Source organism: Nomia melanderi, chromosome 8, assembly GCF_051020985.1.
Source record: "Nomia melanderi isolate GNS246 chromosome 8, iyNomMela1, whole genome shotgun sequence".
In the NCBI taxonomy this organism is placed as follows: Eukaryota; Metazoa; Arthropoda; class Insecta; order Hymenoptera; family Halictidae; genus Nomia; species Nomia melanderi.
The window spans coordinates 17,807,712-17,832,897 of NC_135006.1; the positions used below are offsets into that span (position 1 = coordinate 17,807,712).

Here is a 25,186-nt window from a genome sequence, read left to right on the forward strand (position 1 = left end):
GTGGGGGGTACTCGGTCCGCCAGGGACTAGGAGGGGGAGGGTACGTCGCGACGTCCGGCGTCGTGCAAACGGGAGATCACGGCAGGCAGGCAGGCAGGACCTAGGAAAGGCGACGGCCGGGCGGTCGTTTTATTGATCCCGGGGCGCCGCGGCGCTACCCACCCGCGGCGGGATCGTCTGCGAGAAGAGAACTCTCTCTCGACGGGATTTTCGCGTTCCTACCTTTCACCGGACCGTGCCGCGAACGGCGAAAGGGAAACCTCTGCTCGCCACCCCCCCGAGGCGCCGGGGGAAGACGACGGGAACGTGGCCGCGCGGGCAGGACCGTTCCCAGCCCGAGCGGACTCCGGCGGGACAGGGGGACACGAGGGGGCTCTACGGACGGGGGTACGCGTCAATCGAATTCTGTGGAGCCGGTGGACGGGTCGCGAGTGACGGCCTCCTCGTCGTGTGCCACCGGTCGGCCGACGACGATCCGCCGCAGGGACGTCATCCTTGGCCAGTGCGGGAAACGTCGAGCCGCCCCGTTCCGAGGGGAGACGACATCCTTGCTGTCGGCTGCTAGAGGGCGGGCGGCGCGGCGGGCAGGCGGGAGGATCGTTACCGATCTGTTACGCGACACGCCGATGGACTAACCGCGGGGACCACGGTTACGCCCGGAAGGAGAGCTGTCGTCGAGCGGCCGCTCGACCCCCGGGATCCCGATTTCCACGCCGATGGACGGATTATAAATCGGAAGGGGGCGCACCGGACCGCCCGTGGGAGGTGGTGTGTGTCATCCCGGCACTCGGTGGCACGTCGGTGATCGCGTCGGTCTCGGCGCCGTTCCTACGTCCCCGGGGACGCGGGCACCGGGATCGTTCGCCTCCGGTTCGCGTTCGCGGTTCTCCGCCGGTGTGGCTTTTCGGACAGTGCGAAGCCGACACGAACGGACGGGCGCCGCGGCGCCGACATGGGACCCGCCAGCAGCCGCGAACAGATCGGCGAGCAGATCGGCGACGACGACGGCCTGCAGATCCACGCGAAATCCACGGCCAATAACGTTGTAAGTCCTGCCCACTACCTTGCGGTTCGCGGCTTCTTGCTCTGCGTGCGCGACTCCCTCGATCGGACAGTCCGAATCGGAACTGCGGACGAACGATCGTTTTGCTCGTTCGCACGGTGAGTCCTTGCAGCTGATTCAGCGGGACGGTTTGATCGAGGATGCTGCGAACGTAGGGCAAGGAAGGCGAACGATCACTTGTTCATTTGCACGATGGATCTTTGAAGCTGTTTTGAGGATTAGAAGGGTTCGATCGGGGTGTTGCAAATAGGGGATGAGCTAAGTGAATGGTCGCTTATCGTTTTGTTGCACGATGGATCTTGGAAGATCATTCGAGGATTGGTATAAGGGTTGGATCGAGGACGTTGCAGACGTGGGATATGCGAAGTGAATGGACGCTTGTGCCGTTATGCATCTTGAGGAGGATTTTCGGATCTGTCTTCGCGGTTTGCGTCATTCTATCGCGGATTTCTGGACTCTGGTTGTACGTTCTTCGGTGGGAACTGTCCCTGCCTTCGCCCCCTGTGCGCGTGCATTGAATATTCTCTGAATAGAGTACATTCCTATTACCCTGGTTTCTACTTCTGGTACCGATTCCGAGCGTGGTTATCGAGCGGCCCCGATTTTCCCGCTTATGAACCGGAAGGTATGGGAAAGGGTCGCCGTTCGGGAACCTCGATTCGAGGTCGCCGCTTCTACTGGCGAACGTGGGGCGAGCCGAACGCCACGGTTGCCTACTCTATATTCGTCGGGGAACGTTTCCGTGCTCGTCGAACTTCTTCCACGGCGGAACCACGTCGCATGACAACTCGGAAGAAAACAGTAGGACCCCAATAGTTGCACGAAACGAGGGCTGTGGATATAGACTGGCATCGAGACTCACGCGATCGACGAGGCGATCGATCGGTCGAGTGCCTACCTTGCTAAACTCCGCTTTTACTCTCGTTGATCGTCTCCTCTCTTCCCTTCCAACAACGAATCTCAACCACCGACGTTCCACCGCGATCGAACTAGCCGAGCCGACCTCGTTTCTCCCTTAACAACGATCAAACGCACGAATCTTCTTGAAACCCGCTACACAAGCCCATAGAAGAGACTGATAACCCGGAAAAGGTCGATTCAAGTCGCATCGGTTCTCGAGCGCGAGGATCACGCGGCGAAGGGCGAACGCCAGAGCCGCCTCGGCGAAGTCGACTTTTCTCGATCTCCTCGCGGAAACCGCAAGAGCACGTTCGCGATCCGAGTTAACCAGCGTTCCGGCGATTACGAAATCGACTCGAACGACTCCCGAGCGAGCTGGCTGCCGCCTGTGCCTCCCCGACAATCGCGAAAGAAGGCACGAGCATCGATTCCCGTGTTCCGCGGAACATCGGCTCGAATCGCAGTCGGTTTATCACAGGCGCTTCCGTCGCCGCGTTTCGCAGCGCCGCGGAGATCCTCATCCGAGCGGCGGTATCTCGTGCACACTCGGAATATCGGGATCCGAGCCGCCTAGAACTTTGTACCTATCGATAGATCGCTTTGTCCGCCTCCGTGTCCCGCGCTGCTCCTCGTGTGACTAATGCCCGTCTGCGTGGAAATCTGTAGCGGAAGGAAGACACGGCTAGCCACCGTCCCCCCCGCGCGCGGCTGCTGCCGCCGCTCGTCGGAAAGAGAGGAAAAGAGGCCGAGAGGAGGACAGGCCTAGCCCAGAGGGGGGCGTAGAACAAAGAGGGAGCGAGCGTGTAACGCGAAATGAGACACGATAGGACACCGGGAGAAGAGCCGGCAAGGGAAATGGAGTGAGACGGCGATTCCACAGAGTGGGGAATCGGATGGACGTCGGAGCCCGCGTCGCGATAAGTCAGCCGGTGGTTCAGCAGCGCGCATTTTCATATCGCATCGTCTTTCGTGCCGTCGCCGGACGCTGTCCACTCAGGTGGCGCGAGTCCCGCCACCGTCTCTCTCTTCCTCCCTCTCTCCGTCTTTCTCTGCCCGCTCGTTCCACCCCCACGTCTCGCGCGGCCGTGCTCATCGGCGAGGGTGTGATCCGTCATCTTCATTCGGATAGGACGTTAAACCCTGTAGCCTAGCGATGTCGCCCAAGAACAAGGTATGTATGCGTCGACTGTTCTTCTATCCAGCGCTATCTCCGTTTCGCGACTATAATGTTGATATCCGTGCGATCGGGGACGATGTCCCTGTTACTGCCGTCGAAACACGGCGATTCATTCGATAGCTAGCTAATCGTGTCGAGAACCGTTTCGGACGTTTCGTTGCCTTTGTTTTCTGCTTGATGCTTCTCGTCAGCGTTTTGTTGGCCATTTTCTTAAGTGCGACGGTTTATTGGGAACAACGAGTCGTTTTTGCGAAAGTTTGATTTAGTTTTGTTCTACTGGAAACGGGACGATGAAAACTGACCAGTTAGATTATACTCGACTGCACTCTTCAGCTTAGCAAGTGGTAGACAATGGTTACGCGGATTTCCCCGTAAAAGCTCGGTTGTCATAAGGTATCGGTCGTCGATCACTTTTCGCGGATAACTGCTATAAGTATCGGCGATCTCGGTAATCATTAATAAGGTTCAACTCGTAACAATGCCTATCACTGTGCACTTTGCTCTTCGACTTTGCCTCGGACCAATACGCTCGGCGCCTCGCGGTAGAATCTCTCGCTAAGCAGAAGCCTTTCGGTTGACCATTCGAGAGGTTCCTCGAGTTCACCAACTGATACAGTAGAATTATAAAATTCGATCTTCAAGATCGTATTGCACGTAATCTATACATGAAACATTGAAATGCGATAGTCGAGAGGTGTCCTCCTAGTTTTCGGTTGTCTTTCGATTGATCGTGACCGTATCTACGAACAGCGAATCGATCGAGAAAGCGTCTAGAATTAGAGAAGTCAGAAAATTGACCGAGAAAGACTGAAAACCGATCGATCGATCGATCTCCTAGTACACGGTTGCACCGATCGCAGCGGCGTGAACGACGGGGCATGGGGTTAAGTCCGAATTTCCAACGGGAAACGGAACAGGGCGCCGCAGGCACGTGGTGTCGAAGCAGCCGTCGCTCGCGGCGTGTCGAGTTAGCACAAATTAGACTGGTATCGGCCGCGAAACGGCGGCGACTGATTAGTGGGCGTGTTTTTCCACGATTCGCTCGCTCGCTCGTTCGCGTACCCGCGGATCATTCGTTTTTTCTTCGCCCGATTCTCCTTTCCTTTTTCTGCGCTCCGGCCACGAAATTCCCGCGCATCCTTCGCGTCGGGGATTCACGTGACGCGCGGACGCGGTGCACGCCGGGCCGGGGCTAACGCGGAATCTCAAGGTAAATAAGAAAACACGCGATACGATCGGGTTAATCGCGGGACGCGCGAGTGAAAGTGGCCTACGTGTTGGCTGGCCGACGGCACCGCTGATAATGCAACGGCTGTCCGCCCGACGATCGCCGACGTTGCTGGGCTCACGGGGCCAGTCGATTTTACAAACATTCTTCTAGATTTTACGAACCTCGAGTTTCTTCGAGATCACTCGGCGAACGTTTGCTCTGATTTTAATTGACGCGATTAGACGACGTGTACCCGATTGTCGGAGTTTATATCTCTGATTAGGCTCTGATTTTAAGAGCCCTGAAAAATACGTTGTCCGACGAAGTTTAAACCGAGTTGCATTTTTCCAAATTTCGTTTGGAAATGTGAGACCTTACGACCAGTATTTTAGCAATATGTCCATTCGCGTTATCTTCGATCGCCATTAACCCTTTAATAACAGGTGTCGCCATTTTTGCCAGACTTTTATATCTGGAGTATGAGGTCGCAAACAAACGGTGTAACTGATCGAGCGGTAAAAGATCGACACGATGGTTTCCTTGTTAGTCTTCGAAAGCTTGACGTAGAATTGAATTTCCCTTGATGGAGGCTTTTACTTTATGGTCGGTCGCATTGAAACGATTCTCTTATGCGACTCGGTAGTAATTGGGTTTCAACTCCTTGGGAATCTTGAGAGACACTCGCAAACGTATAACATCGTTGAAACGACAAGAAACTAAAACGTTTTCATTTTCCTCTGTTACTTGAAACTTCGATACAAATTCAGCTTCTACTAAGACCTCTAACCCCTTGCCCTACAACGAGTGAGACTCGTGAAGATTTTCAACATGACTCAACAAATATATAAATTAGTTCATTCGAATTCAAAATATTATTCCTCTGTAATCAACTATTATACTTAAAAGGAAGCATTGAAATAATTCCAATAAATTATTAATGCCAAAGTAGTATCGATCAGAGTTCAGAAAGAAATCATAGGCCAAGGGGCTGAGTACATAAAAATCGTAACGCGAGGCTCGAAAGCGCAAACGGAAACGTTGAAACGAGACGCGGAGCATCAACTCCCGATAATGGCTGCTGGGCGTAGCAGGCTGGTCAACGTGTAGCTAGTACAGGCGAGCCTAAGACTTTCCAGATTTCAATCGAACGGTAGGCCTAACCGCCGGTTGAACGTGGATTCGCGCGCGATATTCCTCGTGGGCCGCGTGATCGCCTCGATGCGGTCTCGTAGAATCCTGCAGTAACCTATATCGGCGCCGTTACATCGGCGCGTTCATGTCGCGTACGGCCCGTATCACGTGCCAGTTTACAATGGATTCGTACCGAGCTCCGGATTAAGATGTACTTTATTACGTGCGAGCGACGCCTTATCTTTTGAGTGTTTGTTGGATTCGTTATCGTTCTGTATCGATGCCAAGTATTCCTCTTATCCCGCGGGCCGGCCCGACGCGAAGTGGAAAAAAAAAGAATGAAAAAACAGAGACGAAAGGAGAGAAAAAGAGAAAAAAAAACGCGCAAACAAGAACACGGGCGCGACCCGATCGCCTATTTTCGAGGGTCTTTACGAGTGACGCAAGCCAATTCGGCCTCGATGCTCGGCCACCGCGGACAGACCTTTTTAAACGGTCGACATGGGACGATTAATTAAATTGGGATCGATGAACCGTCCTAGCCCCCCACCCGCGGGTAATCGTGCAAACAAATATTCGGATTAATCGTCACGATTAACTCGTTCGCGTCGCCGAGGGGAACAGCCCGCAAACATTGTACCGCCGAACGCGGAATAATTCGCGACTGTGTTATTTCCAATTTTATTAATCCCTTGCCTCTCGACGAGACTTTGTCGTTAATTATCCGGTGGAGGGGGAAAAGAATGTTATACCGTGCTTACGTCCACCGCGACAGAAGATTGATGATACGCGATTGACGTTTAATCGATGCTAATGAAATAACATTTAGAATCGTCGAATTCGGTTGAAAGCTTTCGTTACGAAACTCGGTATCGTAGGTGTTGAATAAAGATGACGAGTCTTTAAATAAGATTGATAAATGGATCGTTTAATGATAGATAGGTGCTCGTGCAAACGGGTTAATTTTCATAATTCCGTCGAGCCCGATTAGCCTCGACCGACGCGTCCGTTTCCGATATCAGCGGCTTTATCGGCCGGCTTCTTCTGTACATTATCGTCGGCGCGCCGCGACTCGTCCCGGCCCGTTTCGCGATCCTCAACGACAATTTCTAACGAAGAAATATTACCGAACGGAGAAGCTCCATCGTGGATTCTCGATCGGGCACCATCGTAGGGCTTTATCGCTGTATCTTCGCGGTGAAGTACATACTCGAAACCTTGAAGTGGGGCTTACGGTGAAAAATGGGTTAAGTGTCGGTGTAGATGGCACAAACATGGCGGCGACGAAATTTCATCGAGTCCCGGCGCAACGATGAGTGGGCACGACCGGAACGCTAACTGGCGTGCAGTGTCCGCTGGCAAAAGTTACTCGAAATAACGGCGGAACGACGGAGAAATTCAATCTAACCGAATTTACTCGGTTTTCACTGGCCGTCGCGAACTTCTGCGCGACGCTGCGTATAACCTAGAAAACAAAAATGGCGTTGCCCAGTCGTCAGCCCGGTCTGAAACGTTCTAAACGCCGAGAATAACGAATTCTCGCGTGAATAACCTGAATAACAGAAACAACGATCAATTATTTATTCGTCATTATTCGTAAGCTTCATTAACGTCCATTGCTCCCTTACGTTGGCAACCGGGCAAACATGTGCCCGCTAAAACCCTCTTCCACCGCGGAATCGCACGATCCTCGCAGAAATGCGATACTAGACTTTTGATCCACGCGGAGTCTACACTGTAGACGTTTCGGTTGCCAACACGAGGGTTATTGTCGACGCGACGATGGTATCAAGGTTGCTCGAGAGCGATCGCGTCCGTCCCGATCTACAATAAAGAGCAGTTCCACGGGAAAATATCGACGACGATAATTCGGTGCAGCTGTCGTGATAATCGGCACGCGTGTACGTGCATACATGCCAACATGGGAAGGTACGTGCACGCGCGCGTACCGAGCCGGCCGTGATTCATCGAAACTCTGCGGGAACGTTGCTCTTCCTTTCTGCACGCGTCGTTTATCACGGCTACCAGTATCTCGCGGTCCTAAGCAAACTGGGACAGCGCGGAGGAGGCTAACTCGCCTGCTCGTAAACAATGGCCCCGCTGCGATCCGGGAAAATATCGGCGGCCCGTTTGTGTTTTCTGAGTCACTTCAAGGCGTCGCTGTCGCTGCCGCTGCCGCTGACGTTTCCGCAAAGACGAGAACCAGATGCTCCGCCGATTATGCATTGCTCCGTTGCCGATCCGAGGAAAATAACGATTCGCTATTGCGGCCTCGATCCGCTTAACGCTTTCGGCGACACCAGTTTTTACGTTGACTCGAACGTTCATTTTCTTTTGGATATACGAGATACGAGAGACAATAGAGCAGTCGTTGAGAATCTTGACTTAGGAAATTATTAGGAAAACTGCACACGAGATTGAGCTTTTACTTGGCGTCAAAGTGTTAACAGGTTGGCTGTGATATTTTTAGTCCGGGGTGTCGATGATTCTTGTATTAAATCGTTGACCCTCGGTCATTTCTAACCCACCTTCTAAACCTAACGAAGATTGCACGTATCCGTTTACCAGCTTAGCGTCTGTGATCTGTTACCGTTTGACAACGATACATGTTTTCCAAATGTAGCCTCAAATTTACAATGAACGTGCCTCGTATTCGAAATGAGAAAAAGAAACGAATGTCTCGCGTCAATTCCCGCGAATTGGCTCGGCTCGGCGCTTACGCGTGCACCGTTCCGTTGCGCGCTCGTTAATTTTTCCGCGAGCGATGAGAAGCAGATGGTGTTTTCATTGCGCTCGTCCGTTGCTTCGGCTCTAATTGTCGCTGAGTTATTATCTAATTAATTCATAAGCCTCGTCCCGACACACGAGCATCGTGGAACGCGCGGTTGCGACACAGGACGGCTCCGAGCTCGCGTGTCCACGCGCCTCTGCCCAGTTCGCGATCGGTTCCAGCCTCCTACGGCCTGCACCACCGGGCGTAATTTTCCCTTTTGCCGCGTGTGCCGATTTCTTCGAGTGGATTCAACCGTTGTGCGTGCGCAATTCGAGTTAATTCGAGTTCGCGTTCCTCGTGTGCCGTCCGCGCAGGAACCAGCGGATTAACGCCTTGCCTCATGATTTCTGTCACGACTGTACTCGATGGAACTAATTTAATCGCTTGAAATTTTAATTCAGTAATCTACATTTCAGCGCAATTGTTTTTAAACTTAATCGTTTAAATTTCAATGTAGTTGCTTCTAAATTTAATCATTTCAATTAGTTAATAATTCATATCCGTTAGAAAAAGAGAATTTGATGCTTGTTACGTAGTACGCTTACTCCGAAAGTTGGTTGGTAACGGGAAAGTAACAATTAATTTATACTCGTACAAAGTGAATAACATTCAGACTTACCGAAACATTCTCATCGCGAGCGTGACACCATATTATTATAGGGCAAGGGGTTAACTACTAGTTAAAACGAGCCGTTCCGAAATTGTTGCCTCGGCATTGCTGAAATCGCGAAGATGCTTTCGTGAAAGATTGTAAGTAAGATGCGTCCCGAATCTCGATGCATCGCTGACCGCGCATTTCTCGCATTTCTCGCGTGGTAACCTTTTCAAATGAAAACTCCCGTCGAGCGTGGAGGACGTTTTAAACCATAAATAATGATTTAATAGCGGCGAATCTTTATCTTCTCGAACTTAGCCGATGGAGACGAGTAAATGGGAGAAAAAGGAAAGTGGAAAAGCCGAGATAGAAATGGGAGGTCCCACTTTGTCAGTGACGCGTTAAGAAAGAGAGAAGTATATTTCCTTGATATTTCTGAAATTACATCAAAATTAGGGAACTGTAGTTCTAACGTTAATCCTCTCTCTCTCTCTCTCTCTCGATTGATGTACCTTCGCTGTAAATTCGATCATGGGCGATTTCCCTCAGACGAACGAGAAGCTAGATGACTATCGATTAACCGTGATTCCATGTAGCCACGTTGCTCTTGATAATGCTATCCCCGGCGGAAAGTGTTCGATCAAACAAACCGACCGTCCGTCGCAATAATTATTCGCTAAGTGGACGCGGAAAACATTTTAATTGGCGGTAAAGGCAAATGCAACGATCGCCGCGCGTACAGAAATTTATGGACCGACGCGATCTTCTTTGTAGAAGGGAATACGAAAACCGAGTACCAGAAGCGTTTCAATATTTCGTCTCGTTAATTAGAGAAATACCAAACTTCAGTAATCCTCGGAAAACCTAATCGTTTCTATAATCGAACAGTTTAAGATCTATATTATCGTTAATTAATTGCAGAGAAAAATAAGAAGTGTCCAAGAATCGGTGATGCCACGCTGGCTCGGATAATCGACGATTTGCAATAACATTCTTGTTAAAATACATTCATTATCAGTGTACATATTATCAGCGTACTAAATAACTCGTCGATCAACAACGTTCGCGATCTTTATCGAACGCCTTCCGCCAGGTGGAGGGCAGCAAGATATTTCGGCGAGACTCGCGTGCAGGAGCAGTTTTCATGACGGCGTAAGCATCGACTTTCGATTATTAGCTTGTCCGGCGGGGTCGCGTCACGATATCGCGGATTTCCGGCGTAACAGTTCTCCTTCAGCCGCGGATACGCCGTCAAAACACCTGGTTCTTAGCGAAAGCGATTCGGTGGCGTTCTTATCGAAATCATCGGTAACTGAAGCTTGTTAACATCGAATTATGAAACTACGAGTTATTGAAATTTACTATTCATTCATTTCTACGACTTAACAGCAATTAAGTCTAGAAAACGGAGATTGAGAAAATTAATGTTCCATCTAAAATGATTATACATATTCAGAAGCTATACACGCAGGGATTTCTCCTAGAAAAAACAAAGAAACGAATCGATCACTGAAAAGAATATTAGTTCCAAAATCTACAGAAATCAGAGAATATCTCAAAATCGACTGAACCAATCGCATCGGCTTCTACGATTCAATCATCGTTAACAGTTAACTGTGTTTGACGAGTACACGTCATCGTAAAGCTTGACACGATACTAATTCTTTCAATGAATTCTTTAGTTTTTCACATAAACATGTAATTCTTCTTTGTTTCGCTTTGATCTTTCATTAAAGTATACTCTACGTGCATTCGTCCTGCGTTCGATGAGGCCACGCTCCATTTTTTTATTTTATTGCGCGGAACGAGAGGTTTTTCCAACTAAATTTCACAGTTAACTGCTTCTGAATGACTAAAAAACGATCGTAACATACAAGACAACCGATGTGAAATAAAAATGTTTAATGTGCAACTAAGTTGATAACAGTGCAAACGTTGCAACGCCATACAGTTCATAACTATTCCTGCTTTTCTTTGCTACAAAAGACAAACTCCATGGGAAAACGCTTAAGATTTTCGTGGCGCTTAACGTGTTAAAACGACTAATCCGGCAGCGTATCCGCGGCTTCAGCCCTATTGCCATTCGCCGGGCCGATCTTGAACGTGACACCGCTCGGTCGCTGATACTGTCACTGTGGGAATTGTCACTTTCATCGTGAAGTACGAGCGTTGCCAGCAAATATTTGCACGGTGAGGCAAACGGTTTCGAAACGGTTCGCATCTAAAAATTGCATAAACTGGTCCGTCCGTGCCGTTTGGGGCCGGCCGCGTCTCCACCACCGCCGGTGGCAGGTTTAATGTCGATCCACCGCGGTACCGTCGGACTATGGCTCGCGTCGAGGCGTTTACCGTAAGTCTCTCTGTTGCCTGCTGACTCTTCATTAGTAAATAACCCGCCCCGAGAGCCCGCCGCCGCGCAACCGACGCTCGGCCGTGAATCATTCTCGGTGCAACAGAAGCCGAGCGACGGCTGGCCGACGCGTTTTCCGTCGGGGAAACCGGGTAAACACCGTCCGCGACCCGAAACGGGTAACCCGGGCACGCGCCGCGATCGCAAAGGGGTTGATTGTGCGTCGAAACGAGTCGCCGCGGCGTAATACGATCAGCGAGCTGGAACTTGGGGGCCGAACATTTCGAGTACTAAATCAAATATTGGACCTCGGACGAAATGTTTGTTAAACGAATTTATTCCTTGGAATTCCTCGCGAAACACGAGACGTCTCTATACGATATGAGAATTCTCAAATTGTTTTCTATTTTAAACAACGTTTCGATTTTTAACGAAGTACTTTATAATTTTGAACCCTTTCTTAGAAATTGTTTTGGACGATCGAACGGTAATTATTCTATTTAAGTGATTCTCAAGACTAGAGTTTTTAGTTTCACTACCGAACTTAGGGGTTGAATATTTCGAGCACTAAATCAAATATTGGACGTCGGACGAAATGTTTGTTAAACGAATTTATTCCTTGGAATTCCTCGCGAAACACGAGACGTCTCTAAAATATAAGACTTCTCGAATTGTTTTCTATTTTAAACAACGTTTCGATTTCTAACGAAGCACTTTCTAATTTTCAACCCTTTCGTAGAAATTGTTTCGGACGAACGGTAATTATTCAGTTGAAACGGCACGTCGTTGAAAACGTGTGGTTATTCTATTTAAGTGATACTCAAGACTGGTTTTTAGCTTTATTACCGACGCCTCTTCAGAGAATAGTCGAGCGCGAAGGGTTAATAATCCGAAGCTTTTGTTCTGTGTTTCGAATGCGCAGCTAAAATATTTCTTGGCAATGGAAGCGAAGTGTGGAAAGGGATAGTGTTATAACCCGGGAAACCATAATGTTTGTCGAAGCAGATTTATTTTTAGTTGGACTGTTCGCTTGGGATGAAATAAATTACTGCCGGTTTCACCGGGGCGCAAGGGTAATTGGATTCGGCTCTCTGAAAACGCGGATGAAAGATCGCGAGCGATAATTCAGATTGAGGATGCCGCCGCGAACGGCCTTGAGGAAGGTCCCAGCTCTTCGAGCCGGGCGATTGTGTTCGTGGATACGCGCTTGTTGTCTCTCGCGACGCCATTCTTCATCGGGCGAACTGAAATCCTTGGAATAAATGCAGCTGACTTACTGGCCGGTGGAGAATGGGAACGGAAAGGTTTTTGGCATTGCATGGAACGCAATGTCACGGAGCCATTTATTTTTGCACTCCTTTGTCGACGAGCCGACCATCGGGTTTTCGGAACGCGCGAAACATCCGGCCGCCTTCCGTCATATCCCACGCGAATCGATCTGTTACGCGCAGTTGTTTATCGCCTCGCTCGGCTGCTGCAATTTTTTCCGAGAATACGCTTAGCTATCCTCCACACGCGCACAATGTTTTTCCTATTACATATGTAGGATTATCCAACAATCAAGATATTCGTTTTTCCTCGTCCGGATCCCGCGGAAACCGTCTATTCTTCTTTTGAACTTGCGCTGACCTTGTGCAGATGAGCACCTCTATATCGTCGCCATCGAGTTCAAGTTTAGCATTTCTAGAGCGATCCGACACGTTGCCATCGTTGCGTTTCACCCTTTGAACTCTGTAGGCTCCAATATTGCACCAGGAATAATATTACATATTTTAATGAATTTTAAAAAAACTACCTTATTATTAGATTTTCCAAAAATAGAAAGTTTGAAAGAAATGTTATGACATTGTTAATTTTCAGTAGGACTATCAAAATTGGTAGGAGTTGCTGACACGTCACAGAACTATGTGGAGTGCTAAGGGTTAAATCTCGTTCGAAACACAACTCGATATTTCCCCTTACTACAGCAATTTACTTTGGAAGAAAACGGAAATGAGAGTATCCACCAGTATAGAATATGGGAATAAATAGCTCGAAGTTTAAATCTACTTCGTTGGAGGTAGAAAGGTCCGAGGCGAAGTTCCGTTCGAACTGTTTACATCATTATCCGTGCTTCTTAATGCCAGCTAGCTTTCGTTTACGTAACACGTTCGCGCGTCTACCGTCTATCATTCCGGGCGTCTCGCACTCGATATTAAAAAGCAAAACAAAAAAGGCTGGCACGCGCGTTAGCGCACGGGCCCCTCGAAAACGGTGTCTCGGCAGCGAGAGATCGATAACGTCGTTTCGCGCGTTCGCGGCCGGCCAACCGATTTTCCTTGGACGCGACACGATTTTCACCTCGCGACGCCGTGACGTGCCGCGCGTAAACGCGAGGCGGCAAGGAAAAAAAATAATCGACCGTTGAACGATCCAAGGTGTCTATCGGAGCCATGAACGACGACGACGGATTCGTATCGCATCGTCTGGGTGTCGCGCCACGTAATTGTGACAGGGTGGGGACGCGTGTGCGACGCTTCGCATTTATAGGTTAACTTTTCGCGCACGGACGGTCAGTGCCGCTTGAACGAGGGCTCCGCGGTCTCTCTGCTCGGATGCAGGTTCTTTTGTTCGTCGAGCACTTAAAAATCGAGTCGAGGGGCTTACCACGGTGCGTCGCATCCACCCGGGAACACAGAGCCGAAGTGTGATCGAGCCCACCCGTGCAAAGGCGCCGCGCGTGTTCCCCTACCGTAACCGTCAACGGCTCTCGGCCGATCGGTACTATTGACAGACACCTCGGCGCGCCGTGTTGTGTCGGGTTCGCTCGAGACGCGCGAGAACCGGGGTTCCCGGGCACAATGACAGAAGAAAGGACGTTGCACGCGTAGCGCAAACAAAGTTACTTTGTTCGAGGAAGTTCGAGGAAGAACGTTATACCACGGTATTTCGCGTATTAATAGAATCTTAGTGGCGCGCAGTGGTACGCAGCAGCAGCAGCAGCGGCAGCGGCAGCAGCGACGGTGGCGGCAGACGGCTTATACATACATACTCGTACGAGACGACGAGACGAGCCTCTCTGTCGGCGAAGTTGTCATGACAATTCACGCGTGTCGTATCGTTTCCCGTGGTACGCAGTGTCTTCTCGTTCGTGTCCGTTTGACGTCCTCCGGCTGGACCTTGTCGGAGACCTGAGCTGGAAAGAGCGTCACTCCGTGTGTCAGTGCGCGCGCGTGTGTGCGAACATAGTGGTGTAAGCGTACGTTCGCTCGCTCGCGTTCGAGCGAATATAATAAACGACACGTCCGAGCGCGGTTCCATTGTGCGCCCGTCCGTTTCCTCGTCGCGGTCGCGCGCGCGGTGTCTCTCTCGTGTGTTCCTCGGTGTGCCGTTGCGTCGGTCCACGCGAGTCGCGGCTGGTTGCAGGGGGGTCCCGCGCGATGCCAGTACGTTAGAGGCTGTCACGGGGCGCGCGAGTTCAAGAGAGGACATGGCAGCGGATTTCGACGACTGATACCGTCTTCCACTGCCGGGCGATCGCACGGGGGCAGTTTAAGGTGCGCTCGTGCGACGGTAGCGGTAGGAAACGATCGCCGGATAAAAGTAACGAACGAGGAAGAATCGTAACCAGCGCGCAGCTGCGCGCACTTCAACGAAAATAGAACTTTGCGCGGTTGTGTGCGGAGGCCCGACACACACGCTCGGAAGGAGCCGCGGAGAGTGTGACATTAAGGCGGTCGTAGAATGTCGCGCGTGTCGCTCAACAAGTCGCAGTACAGCCAGTACGGCTCGCGTCGCGTGCGGAAGATCAGCACGGTACGTTTCGTGGGAATTCGTGTTTATTTGCTAGCCGCGTGCGTACTCGCTCGCTCGCTCGCTCGCTTTTAAGCGTGTATACCGTACCAATACGCGCCCCTCGACTTTCATCCTCGGGTGATCTCATTCGCCTAGCCGCGAACGTCACGGTGCGCTCTCGTTCGTCCGTTTACTCGTCAGGGACGACACGTGACTCAGCCTTGACAGTTCGGCCCGTGATTTACACTTTCGTAGGGGCCGGCCACGGCCTACGAAACGGGCCACACGCGGTGTGCGACGCATGTTCGGGCTCTCCTCTCTTCCGTGTAGGATTCCACGCACGACACTCTGTTCACCTTTGTCCGCGATTTGCATCCGTCGCGAATACCACCGACTCACCGTCACGGGAAACAAGGTCGAAAACGATACTCCCTGGCCGAGGTTCCGTCGCCTTCACGTTAGGTGGCGCGCACCTTACCGATCTGGAATTCATACTCCACGCGTACTTGAATGTATTTATTTTCAAATCGGACACGTGTTCTTTGGGATATTTTCTATGAGTACGGCGATGCTAATGTATAGTTGGGTTTTATTTTGTATCGATGCCTTGGGATTCTATCTATCACCGAGGTCAAGATATTTTTATGAACAAATTCGAAGGTTGACGAATAAGGAAAAAGTACTTTGACGGTAAAGGAATCGGGTACGTTGATCATTTTGTGACAGGCGATGAATGTGCTTCTACTCGGTGGATAAGGTCGTTGCGATTATGATGACAGCGGATCAGCTGATCGGGCTGACCTTCCTTCCATTCGGCCAAGTCACTACCGACTAGATATTTAAATGCACAGCGTGGTTTACTTTTGAACGATCGGACTGTAGATTAGAATGTTAGGAAAATATGTATCGTTGATCGTAAACGTGTCAAAGACGCGCGCAAATATTTTCATATACTTGTTTCCAACGAAGAATATTTTCTTAATAACTCACGAGTACTTTTCATTCGGTATTGTATCGAACAAATATTTCTATTCGAATCGAGAAGCATTTCATGTTTGGCCTTCGGTGCATACGTTATCGCTATGTCGAATTCCCTAATGCGTCGCCACTTGAGGTCAATGCTCGGGCCCCTCGGTTAATCCGAAATGTCTGCAAATGAGAAACGCGGTTGTTTTTTTCTTTTGGCTTGATACATTTTACAACATAGACTAAAGGAACTCGTTAAAATTGAACTCCGTTTAATGGAATCAGCTACCTTGGAAATTTTGCGGTTACGGAAGCACGACCGATTTAATCGAGCGATCGATATCGTTTTCCTGGTTATTAGATTCGACGGAAGCGTTATTTTATTCCAAATAAATGTAGCCTCAGGGAATCAGCTTAGCCACAGTAGCCGTATAATATTCGTTGTTTGCGTTTGCGTTATGAGATCATCTTATATCGTGGCGTTGTCGTTCGCTCTCATATTACGCTTGAAGAGGCAACTTCCAAAACGCCGTTTTCCGTTGATTCGCTTTGTTTCTTAATTTCACGAGTTTTATAACCTGACCAGTATCGCTCTGTGTGTAATATATTTGCAAATTAATAAGGAATGCATTGACTCCATTATCTTCATACGTATGATTCGCTGAAACCTGTAAGAACTCCTAAGAATCTATTAATCGGTTAAGGTCTCTATGATGTATCTGTGTGTTTATACATCAGCATAAAAGGACGTGTTTTATTGCATCATTCAAGGTGAACTGCCACTACTTTGCTCAAGGCAAACACAAATATCAATGCTACAATGCAACAGGATCTTAGAAAAAATATTCTCTCAAACCATCTGTGTAGTAAACAATGATTGTTTTGGCTTCAGGGGATAATAATATATAATGAAATTTATTTGAAGGAGATATTAATCTTCTCTTTCCTTTTACAGACGGAAAGTGAATACTCTGTGGAAGAGCATGCAAGATTAACCGGTACCGATGGAGCTGGTGATGAAGCATCTCCAGACGATGAAGGGGGATCGTTATGCGAATATCATAATATACCACCTCCACCTGATGGTGGATACGGTTGGGTTGTGGTATTTGCATCATTCATGTGTAACATGATAGTGGATGGTATTGCTTATACATTTGGTGTTTTTCTGGGAGAATTTGTTAAGTATTTTGATGAAGGGAAAGGCAAAACTGCATGGGTTGGCTCATTGTTATCCGGCATGTATCTTAGTGCTGGTAAATTTCTTCATTATCACTTCAGTTTGTTTCCAGTTACATGGATGTTTCGATCTAAATGGTTTAATTATTTTCAGGACCTGTTGTCAGTGCTTTAACAAATAAGTATGGATGTAGAGCAGTATGTATGGCTGGAAGTTTTTTAGGTGCAGCGGCATTTGTACTTTCAACATTTTCAACCAGTGTAAATATGCTTATGATGACTTATGGTGTAATGGGAGGTGAGTCAGATATACTTGAATTACCGTATAGCTATACTTGTCTCTAATTCTAATCTTATTGTTTCTTTTAGGAATTGGATTTGGTCTAATATATTTACCAGCAGTAGTTTGCGTAGGTTATTATTTTGAAACCAAAAGATCTCTAGCTACAGGCATTGCTGTATGTGGTTCAGGGTTTGGCACTTTCGCGTTCGCACCTCTTGCAACAATGTTACTAGAAACATATAGTTGGAAAGGAGCAAATTTAATTCTTGCTGGCCTTATTTTAAACTGTGCTGTACGTAACTTCTCAAGTTGACTTATTAAAAACATACACACATATATATACTAACGATAGTGACAGATGACGAAATACAGATTAACGAATAGTAATGACAGACGAATGTTTAGGTGTTTGGTGCGCTGATGAGGCCATTAGAATATCCAAAACCGTCATCTGTTAAGCCATTATTGCAAAGAATGGCGGAAGAGAAAAGATTTCAAATGGAGCGTGGGAGTATCGGCGGTTCTTTCTTCATGGTACAACTGCCTGATGGATCCATGGAGAAAAGGATGAAGATGCCTATTAACATTGATCCTGGCGTTCATTCTAGTTTTAATTTAGATCAATTAGTGCCTGGTAAGCTAATCTTCACTAACACTTATTCGACCGAATCCATTTAAAAATTGTCCAAGTAAATTGTTTCGAGATCCACTTCATTCAATACTCATAATATTAAAGGAACTCCTTTAACACCAGTTCCAACGGTGCCAACCCTCCCCACTATATCGGAAGTCAAAGTACAAGAGCACTCCTCTAGTGGAGCAACTAGTAATAGTGGCAGTATGGATTTAAAGAATATTTCTACCAAGTCAAAGAGTAAACGAAACGTCGACGATACCAAAGATGCATTGGAAAAGTCTGAAAGCGAATTCAAACCAGTTATCCCTAGAAATGCTTCGCAGCCTGCTTTTACAACACACGTTCAGGGCTTGCCCAAGAATGGATCTGTACCTTTCTTCGATAGAATTCGCAAAACCAGTACCGGCGAAAGATACAAACCAAGTCTTAGCGCGATTAAGAATTCCAGAACGGCATTGAACTCTAATGGCGATATCAGGAAAAGTTTGCACCTAAGACTTTCGACGAGTAGCGTGATGGGTTCACGGAACAATAATGCGGAAGTGGATGTACGTTTCATTGGAATGAATTTTGAAATATACGTAAGAAGTACATACATTGTATTCTATACCATTTACGTTTTGTCGCAGGATGGTGAAAGCATTACTTTTACGACAAGTAAATCTAGTATTCCAAAGGAAAAGCCACAGATTATTCGGCCTTTGTCGAGGAGGGACATTTTTTACAGCGGCAGTGTAGTTAACTTACCAGAATACCAGAGTCAAAAGTCGCTAGCGAATTATCGTCAAAGTATCATTTCTTTACCAAAATCTGTTCGCGGCGATCTTAAAGATACCGACGTCGAAAAAGCCCCTCAACGTGAGTGATTGTTTAAGAAGGTATAGAATAACTTACGGTTTCTCGATAATACGAAACAAACATTACAGAACCACTATGTCCTTGTTTGGTGTTGCCCGAGTCGTTTAAAGAAGCTTTGGCAACGATGATGGATGTATCTCTACTGAAGAATCCAGTATTTTTATTAATTGGTATCAGTAACGTGTTCGGAATGGCTGGCCTGTATGTTCCCTTCGTGTATTTGGTGGACGCTGCAATGTTAGATGTAAGTTGAACGTCAGATCTACGTGAAATATTCCTTTTTTCATATGGATTATATTTAAGCCTGTACACTTTACAGGGAATTGAAAGCAATTCTGCGTCCTTTTTGCTATCCATTATTGGTATCACAAATACCGTGGGACGTGTAGCCTGTGGATATATCGCGGACTTTCCACAGGTTGATTCTTTATTGCTGAACAATATCTGTTTAATTATATCGACGATTTCCGTAGCTGCTACACCATTTTGCCATACCTACTTGGCTTACATAATCATGAGTATATTTTTCGGCATAGCTATATGTGAGTATTTTACCATTTACATCGTGCACGCATCAGAATCCACGAATAATAACCGTATTTCCGTTCGCTTGCTATTTCAGCTGGATATATTTCCTTGACGTCAATAATTTTGGTAGACCTCTTGGGGTTGGAAAAACTAACGAACGCATTCGGCCTTCTAATTTTATTCAGAGGAGCTGCTGCTATCATTGGTTCACCTTTAGCTGGCGCCGTTTACGACGCGACACAAAGTTACAGCATCTCGTTCTTCATGGCAGGATTCTTTTTCTTCATGAGTACTGTGACCAGTTTTATGGCTCCGGCGATGAAACGGTGCACAACGCCGCAGGTACGTGCACGAACGTATCTCAAGCGTGCGAAGTAAAAAGCGAGCATAGTCGCGTCATTTAACAGGGGGGAAAAAATAATTGTTTCAGACTCAGCCTGTGATATTAGATACATTGACTCCGATCGACGAAGATATCGAAGAAGAGAACGAGGATGATATTCCTGAAATCGTGGAAACTGCGCCATCACCGCAAGAACCACCCGAGAAGGAAATTAAGCAAATAGAGTCTGTTTTATAAGTCTGGTCCGTTTAAGGAGATAGAGAGAGAAAGAGAGAGAGAAAGAGAGAAAATCGCCTTCACCTCCGAGCCACACTGTGATAGGGCTGCTGCTTTGAGAAGGTCTGACAAAAAAGGTACTTCTTCGTTATACATTTTGACGGAATTAAGCACAAATTAATGAGTACACCCTGGTGGTATTTTTGACGTACTTAGAATTTTTGCAATTATATCTGATTCTTTTTTTTATGAGACTAATATATTATGCAAATATAAATATAAATAAATAAATGAATAAATAAATGAATAAATAAATAAATATATATACATACAGACGGTGTAAAAAATACCATCAGGTGAGAAATCATTTGCCTATGTCAATAGTAGAGGATAGATAGAAGAATTTATTAAATCAATCAGTATAAATCGATCAGTATAAAAAAAATGTTGAAAAATTGAAAAAAAGGCTTTTGCACTTGCATATCGAGTAATATCGGATGAACATTAATCCTCATCATAGATATTATATGATGATAAATTTATATGTCTATATGTATATACGTATATTATAATTTAGGTTAAGGATGGTCAATCTTAACCCGACGATAACTGGCGCCCTTCTTCTATCTTCTCCCCGTTAGTGCTGTTAAGGATACCCGCTCGCTTATATTTTTGAAGTACGATTTACGTATGGAAAACAACGAAGAAGCATTTGCTATAATGTGTGTCGAGTTTTTGCAGCTGGTTTCCATGTTTACATCGCCATTCGACTTTGTAGAGCTCTAAGCGTGGCCATTGTCTTTCACGATCGACCATCCTTAATCGCGAACTTACCCCACCTATACACACAAACACACACATACAAACACAAACACACAGTATATTTATAGATATACTTGTTAATTAAATCTATTTTTGGTCGCAATCCAAAGATACAATTCCAATTGATTACATTCAGAGAGATATTTTTCTTGCATACACGACAAATGTATATATTATATAGGCGAAAAAGAGAGAGAGAGAGAGAGAGTGCGCGCGAGAGAGAGAGAGAGAGAGAGAGAGAGAGAGAGAAAGAGAGAGAGAAAATGGAAAGAAAACGGTACATATGTGGATTAGAGTTACGTATACATGATAGATGATTCGCTGTTGCGGAAATGAATTGTAAATAAATATATAGAGAATTGTAAAATAATGTATAACGAATTTCGGAATTAGGCAAATAGAGAGCGATTTTTGTTTAACGTGGTAGGCCCCTCAACCGCCACGCCGGTTCCTCTGTATTAATATATTGATTAATGAAACAATTAACACGATGCTAGGTAGAGACTAATTAATATATTAACGAATCAAGTTAGAGAACATTTAATTTCATTGATAACGCGTACAGGAGAATAGAGCGTATCGTCTGACACCAGCTAGTTTGTGTGAATTAATCCATTCGTATAGTTAATCAGAATTGACTGTCGGGAATACGATGCGAAACGAGAGCACATTAATTAACACAAACTAATTCTCGACTAATACACGTTGCTCGGCGCGAAGCGGTTTGCGGTGTCAGTTTCATCGCTCGCGGGTAACTAATCAATTACACGTACACGACGCTCACACCTACACGAAGAGAGAAAGAAAAAAATATCATTGTCTGATCATACACAGTAACGTTTATTTACAATTACGCATACACGCCTATGATCGGTATAAATATATAAATCTATATATGAATATTTATATGTATACCTTCATATAAATTTATATATTTATGCGCACAAGTATACAATACATATACATAAGCGACAAAAAAAAAAGAGGAGAACTTGTAAATCTTGTTAAACGGCATACGAAGAAACGCGTTGTACTTGTATGTATACATTGTATATACGACGGCATCGGTAATGGGCTGCAATGATCAATTACCGATACGCAGTGTTGCAATGTAGGAAAAACGAAAAAAAAAGGAAGAAGAAGAAGAAGGAGGAGGAGAAGAAAAGGAAACAAGGAGAGCACCATTGCAGTCGATAAGGAGAGAAAAAAAAAAGGAATACCAACAGTGCTATTATCATCGCTGCTACCGCTAATCACTATTACCACTACTATTTACTATTACACTATACTTACTTAGTACAACTATTACGACACACTTATTTTTATTCTTAATGATCGTTGTGCAGGAGAACCGTGTTTATTGTGGTTTCCGGTCAAATATAAAAGGGCAAAAAAAAAAGAAAAGGAACTGTATACATGCTACTGATCCGGAAGTGTGTAACGTGTGCACGCGTGCCGCTTTAAGCCCTGCAGTTACACACTATAATAGAGCATAGAGATAATTATCGACACGCGTGTTCATGTGGCATTTCGCATGCGCATGTGTTTTTTTCGTATGTATGTATGTTGGCACAGGCGGGACTCTAGCAAGAAAAAATATTACACAGAGCGTGTGGTTCTGTTATGTGTGCATAAAATAGTAGCATGCATGCGTGTATGAGGCGTTCTTACACATACACACGTACACACATACAGAGAGATGCACATAAACGGTAAAACATGTAACACACACAACGGACAAACATACATACATACATACAGACGCAGACACACACATACAACGCGTGCACATACACGTGCACATGGACTCTAATCCTGTGCACACGTGAATGAGAAAAGAAAACAGAAGACACGTGAAGTATATATTATATGCTATGGTACAAAGAAGGACAAATGTATTAGGTGAACGTTTATTGAAATTGAAGAGGAATTATGAATTTTTATTACTGAAACTTTGCGTCGACTTGTTTATTTCTCTACGTGTGTGATTCCCCCATGCTCCCATAACGAGGCGTCCGCGCTCGACAGAAGTGGGGTTCAATCGCGCGCGCCCTCTCTGTCTGCCTTTTTTTTCTTCTCTCGAACCGTTCCCGTTCTTTCTCGGTAACTACTCCGCCGCCTGTAACTCACCAGTGCGCAGTGAATTATTAGCAATAAAACATTGTAATACGTGAACCAGTCTGCGTTATTGCCGCCTGGAATATCATCATCACGGCACCGTCGCTCCTAATGATCTCACGTTCTCTTCCGTTGCCATTCGAAATTCATGCACACAGAGACCGTCCGAGTCCACAGCTTTGGCCCCCGCCGTACAGGATCAACATACCGAAAACATCTGTGAAGGTACGGTGGTTTCGTAACGAGCCACGTACCTGCGCGACACCGTGAGCAACGATGACAGGGGTTCCCAGCGAGCATCGACCGGTTCACAAGCATCACCCTGTATCGGCGTGACAAAAATCTATATCAAGGATAACCGTGACAGAGGAGTGAAAGGCCGGCCGCGCCGAAAAGTCCGGAGCCTTGGGTGTCGCAATCGCGGAACGACCGCGGGAAGGTTCTCTCCCGTTTCGACGGGACGTTTCTCGCGCGGGCACGTGGCTGGCCCGTTCCACGAGCGTTCCACGGTGTATCTCTCCCCCCGGCCTGCCACCTCCCTCTGTTCCAAACGAACGGAACCGAAACCGTCGCGTGATAGGCGTGTATTCTTGGCGCGACCTACCTTAAAGTAAACTTACACTTTCGTTCAAGCGCCATCGCGCAACGAGGAGGGAGGAGCCTCGGCGTATGCACGGGGAACCGTGCGCGAGATCGGAGGAACACCACCTCCATTCCGTCGCGCGAGAATTCCGTGTGGCTCGTCTCGTAATTCTACCGTTTACCGCGGCTTCCTCGTGCTTTTCCAGCAGTGTGCCGGGCCGCGTGCCCTTCGTCGCTTCCCCGCCCCGCTCTCCGCCGGTTCCGTCGCCAGCCTCCTCTCTCCTACCGACCACCGTCTCACTCAATCTGTCTGTCTCTCTGTCTCTCTCTGCCTCTCTCTGTCTTTCTCGAGCAGCGCCTGAAAAAGCTTCCCAGTTCATCTTTATGGCGTTCGCCCCCTCAGTCGGTCAGTGGTACACTTCTTACTCGGGCGAAGCGGACGAAGACGACGCGAGGCTGCAAGCGTGAACCTCTACGATCATGACACACACGTGAGTGCAGTTCGGTCCGGGCGTACACCCAGAAATATTTCCGTTCAGCTACGTATATACGATTCGCCGTGACGCCTCTCCCCGCCGGAGAGATCGCGCGCCGATTATCCTAACCGATGACCAGTGATCGGTAAATAGAAGAGAGTGCTCCGAGCGAATAGATCCCTGTAAAACTATAGTTATCAACGCGGCCCGTCCACGGTGATCGATCTCTCGAATGATTTTTCGATCGTCCACTATCACGGCCCCGAGCGGAATCGACGGAATCGAAGCTTTATCGTGGTTCAACGTGAATGTCTCGAACGTATCACGGTCGATGACGCAATGATGCAATGGAACGCTCGATTATCAGTCGGATACACGTGAAAACGAAAGGTTACCGTTATGGTGAAAGCGGGCTATTAACGGCCAGTTAATTGCCGCCTGGCCGGGTGGACAGGTTAGGTGTGATAATCTCGTGCCGCGAAACTCCGGCGTCTTCGGAATGAATTAAAGCCGACTGGGTGAGACGCGTACGGCCGCCAGAAGGGACCGGATGCATTCTCCGATGGAATCGGAGCGAACGAGAGGCGGCAAGAGAGCGAGAACCGCGCGTATTTTCCGCGCCGCGCCATTGGCGGCTACGCGGGACTGGATGCACGTGTAGCCGAGCGTGGACACGCCGCCCTTTTTCACGCGGGAACACGCCGCGACAGTCGAAACCCGCGCACCGCCATAAGCGGTTCAACCGAACCGAACCCGTCCGTCCTGGCCAGCCGTACCGAGTGGCAATTTCTCGACGATTCGACCGCCGGTCCCGGATGAATCGAGGTGACGCACGTTACGCATTTTATTTACGATCGGACGCTCGCCGTAAGTTCAAGCGCGCGACCTCTGCTACGCACCTGCGCCCCCGCGCGTCAGATCCTCGGTCGTTGATGGCACCCACTCGATTTCCGTAGTTTCTTCGAAAGTGATCTCTTTTTCCGTGCACTTGTCGCGTGCCGATTGTTCCGAGGACTGTAGGTCGCTGCACGGTTCAGCGTGGATTTGCTTTTCAAATATGGCAGCGACGCACGACACGTTAAACGTAACGGTGGATGCACGGTGGTCAACGTTTGCACCATAATGGTGGATGGTAAGAATGCAACCAGCAGGTGCGTGAGTCTCTCGGGCCAGACTTTAAAGGCCGTTGTCAGGTATGCGTGACG

The 25,186-nt window shown here is 47.6% G+C and overlaps 2 protein-coding genes and 1 long non-coding RNA gene across 9 annotated transcripts in view; 2 read left to right on the plus strand and 1 right to left on the minus strand.

The window, feature by feature from the left end:
• The first annotated feature begins 787 nt into the window (after positions 1-787).
• LOC116423909 (monocarboxylate transporter 9) lies at positions 788-22,757 on the plus strand. 7 transcript variants are annotated; one of them, XR_004234332.2, is made up of 12 exons: positions 788-1,045; positions 16,895-17,195; positions 17,273-17,416; positions 17,488-17,693; positions 17,807-18,035; positions 18,138-18,586; positions 18,668-18,896; positions 18,965-19,140; positions 19,216-19,438; positions 19,519-19,766; positions 19,855-20,120; positions 20,561-22,757. XR_004234332.2 is itself a non-coding variant. In XM_031969656.2 (11 exons), the coding sequence occupies exons 1-11, from the start codon at positions 953-955 to the stop codon at positions 20,002-20,004; spliced, it is 2,448 nt and encodes an 815-aa protein (XP_031825516.1). In that variant the 5' UTR covers positions 788-952; the 3' UTR covers positions 20,005-22,757. The 7 variants fall into 7 exon arrangements, 6 of the variants coding, with proteins under 6 accessions (XP_031825516.1, XP_031825517.1, XP_031825520.1 ...); XM_031969656.2 differs by having other exon boundaries at positions 19,855-22,757; XM_031969657.2 differs by having other exon boundaries at positions 18,156-18,586; positions 19,855-22,757.
• On the minus strand, positions 12,190-13,952 carry LOC143174814 (uncharacterized). The gene is made up of 2 exons (XR_012999189.1): positions 13,846-13,952; positions 12,190-12,937 (listed from the first exon to the last, which is right to left on the minus strand). It is a non-coding gene; the product is annotated as an uncharacterized LOC143174814 (long non-coding RNA).
• A 1,118-nt stretch (positions 22,758-23,875) lies between the features above and the next one.
• Positions 23,876-25,186, plus strand: part of LOC116423888 (monocarboxylate transporter 12) — a 39,321-nt gene continuing 38,010 nt past the window's right edge. Inside the window, exon 1 of the mRNA XM_031969594.2 lies at positions 23,876-23,996. Coding sequence (XP_031825454.1) covers positions 23,986-23,996 — 11 coding nt within the window. The 5' untranslated portion in view covers positions 23,876-23,985. The remainder of the gene's footprint in view (positions 23,997-25,186) is intronic.

Coding starts and splice junctions, on each gene's coding strand:
- LOC116423909 (XM_031969656.2), top strand. CDS start 953: ATGGGACCCGCCAGCAGCCGCGAACAGATCGGCGAGCAGATCGGCGAC. Junction 17,196..17,272: donor CGGCATGTATCTTAGTGCTG/GTAAATTTCTTC, acceptor AATTATTTTCAG/GACCTGTTGTCAGTGCTTTA. Junction 19,141..19,215: donor TGGACGCTGCAATGTTAGAT/GTAAGTTGAACG, acceptor TACACTTTACAG/GGAATTGAAAGCAATTCTGC.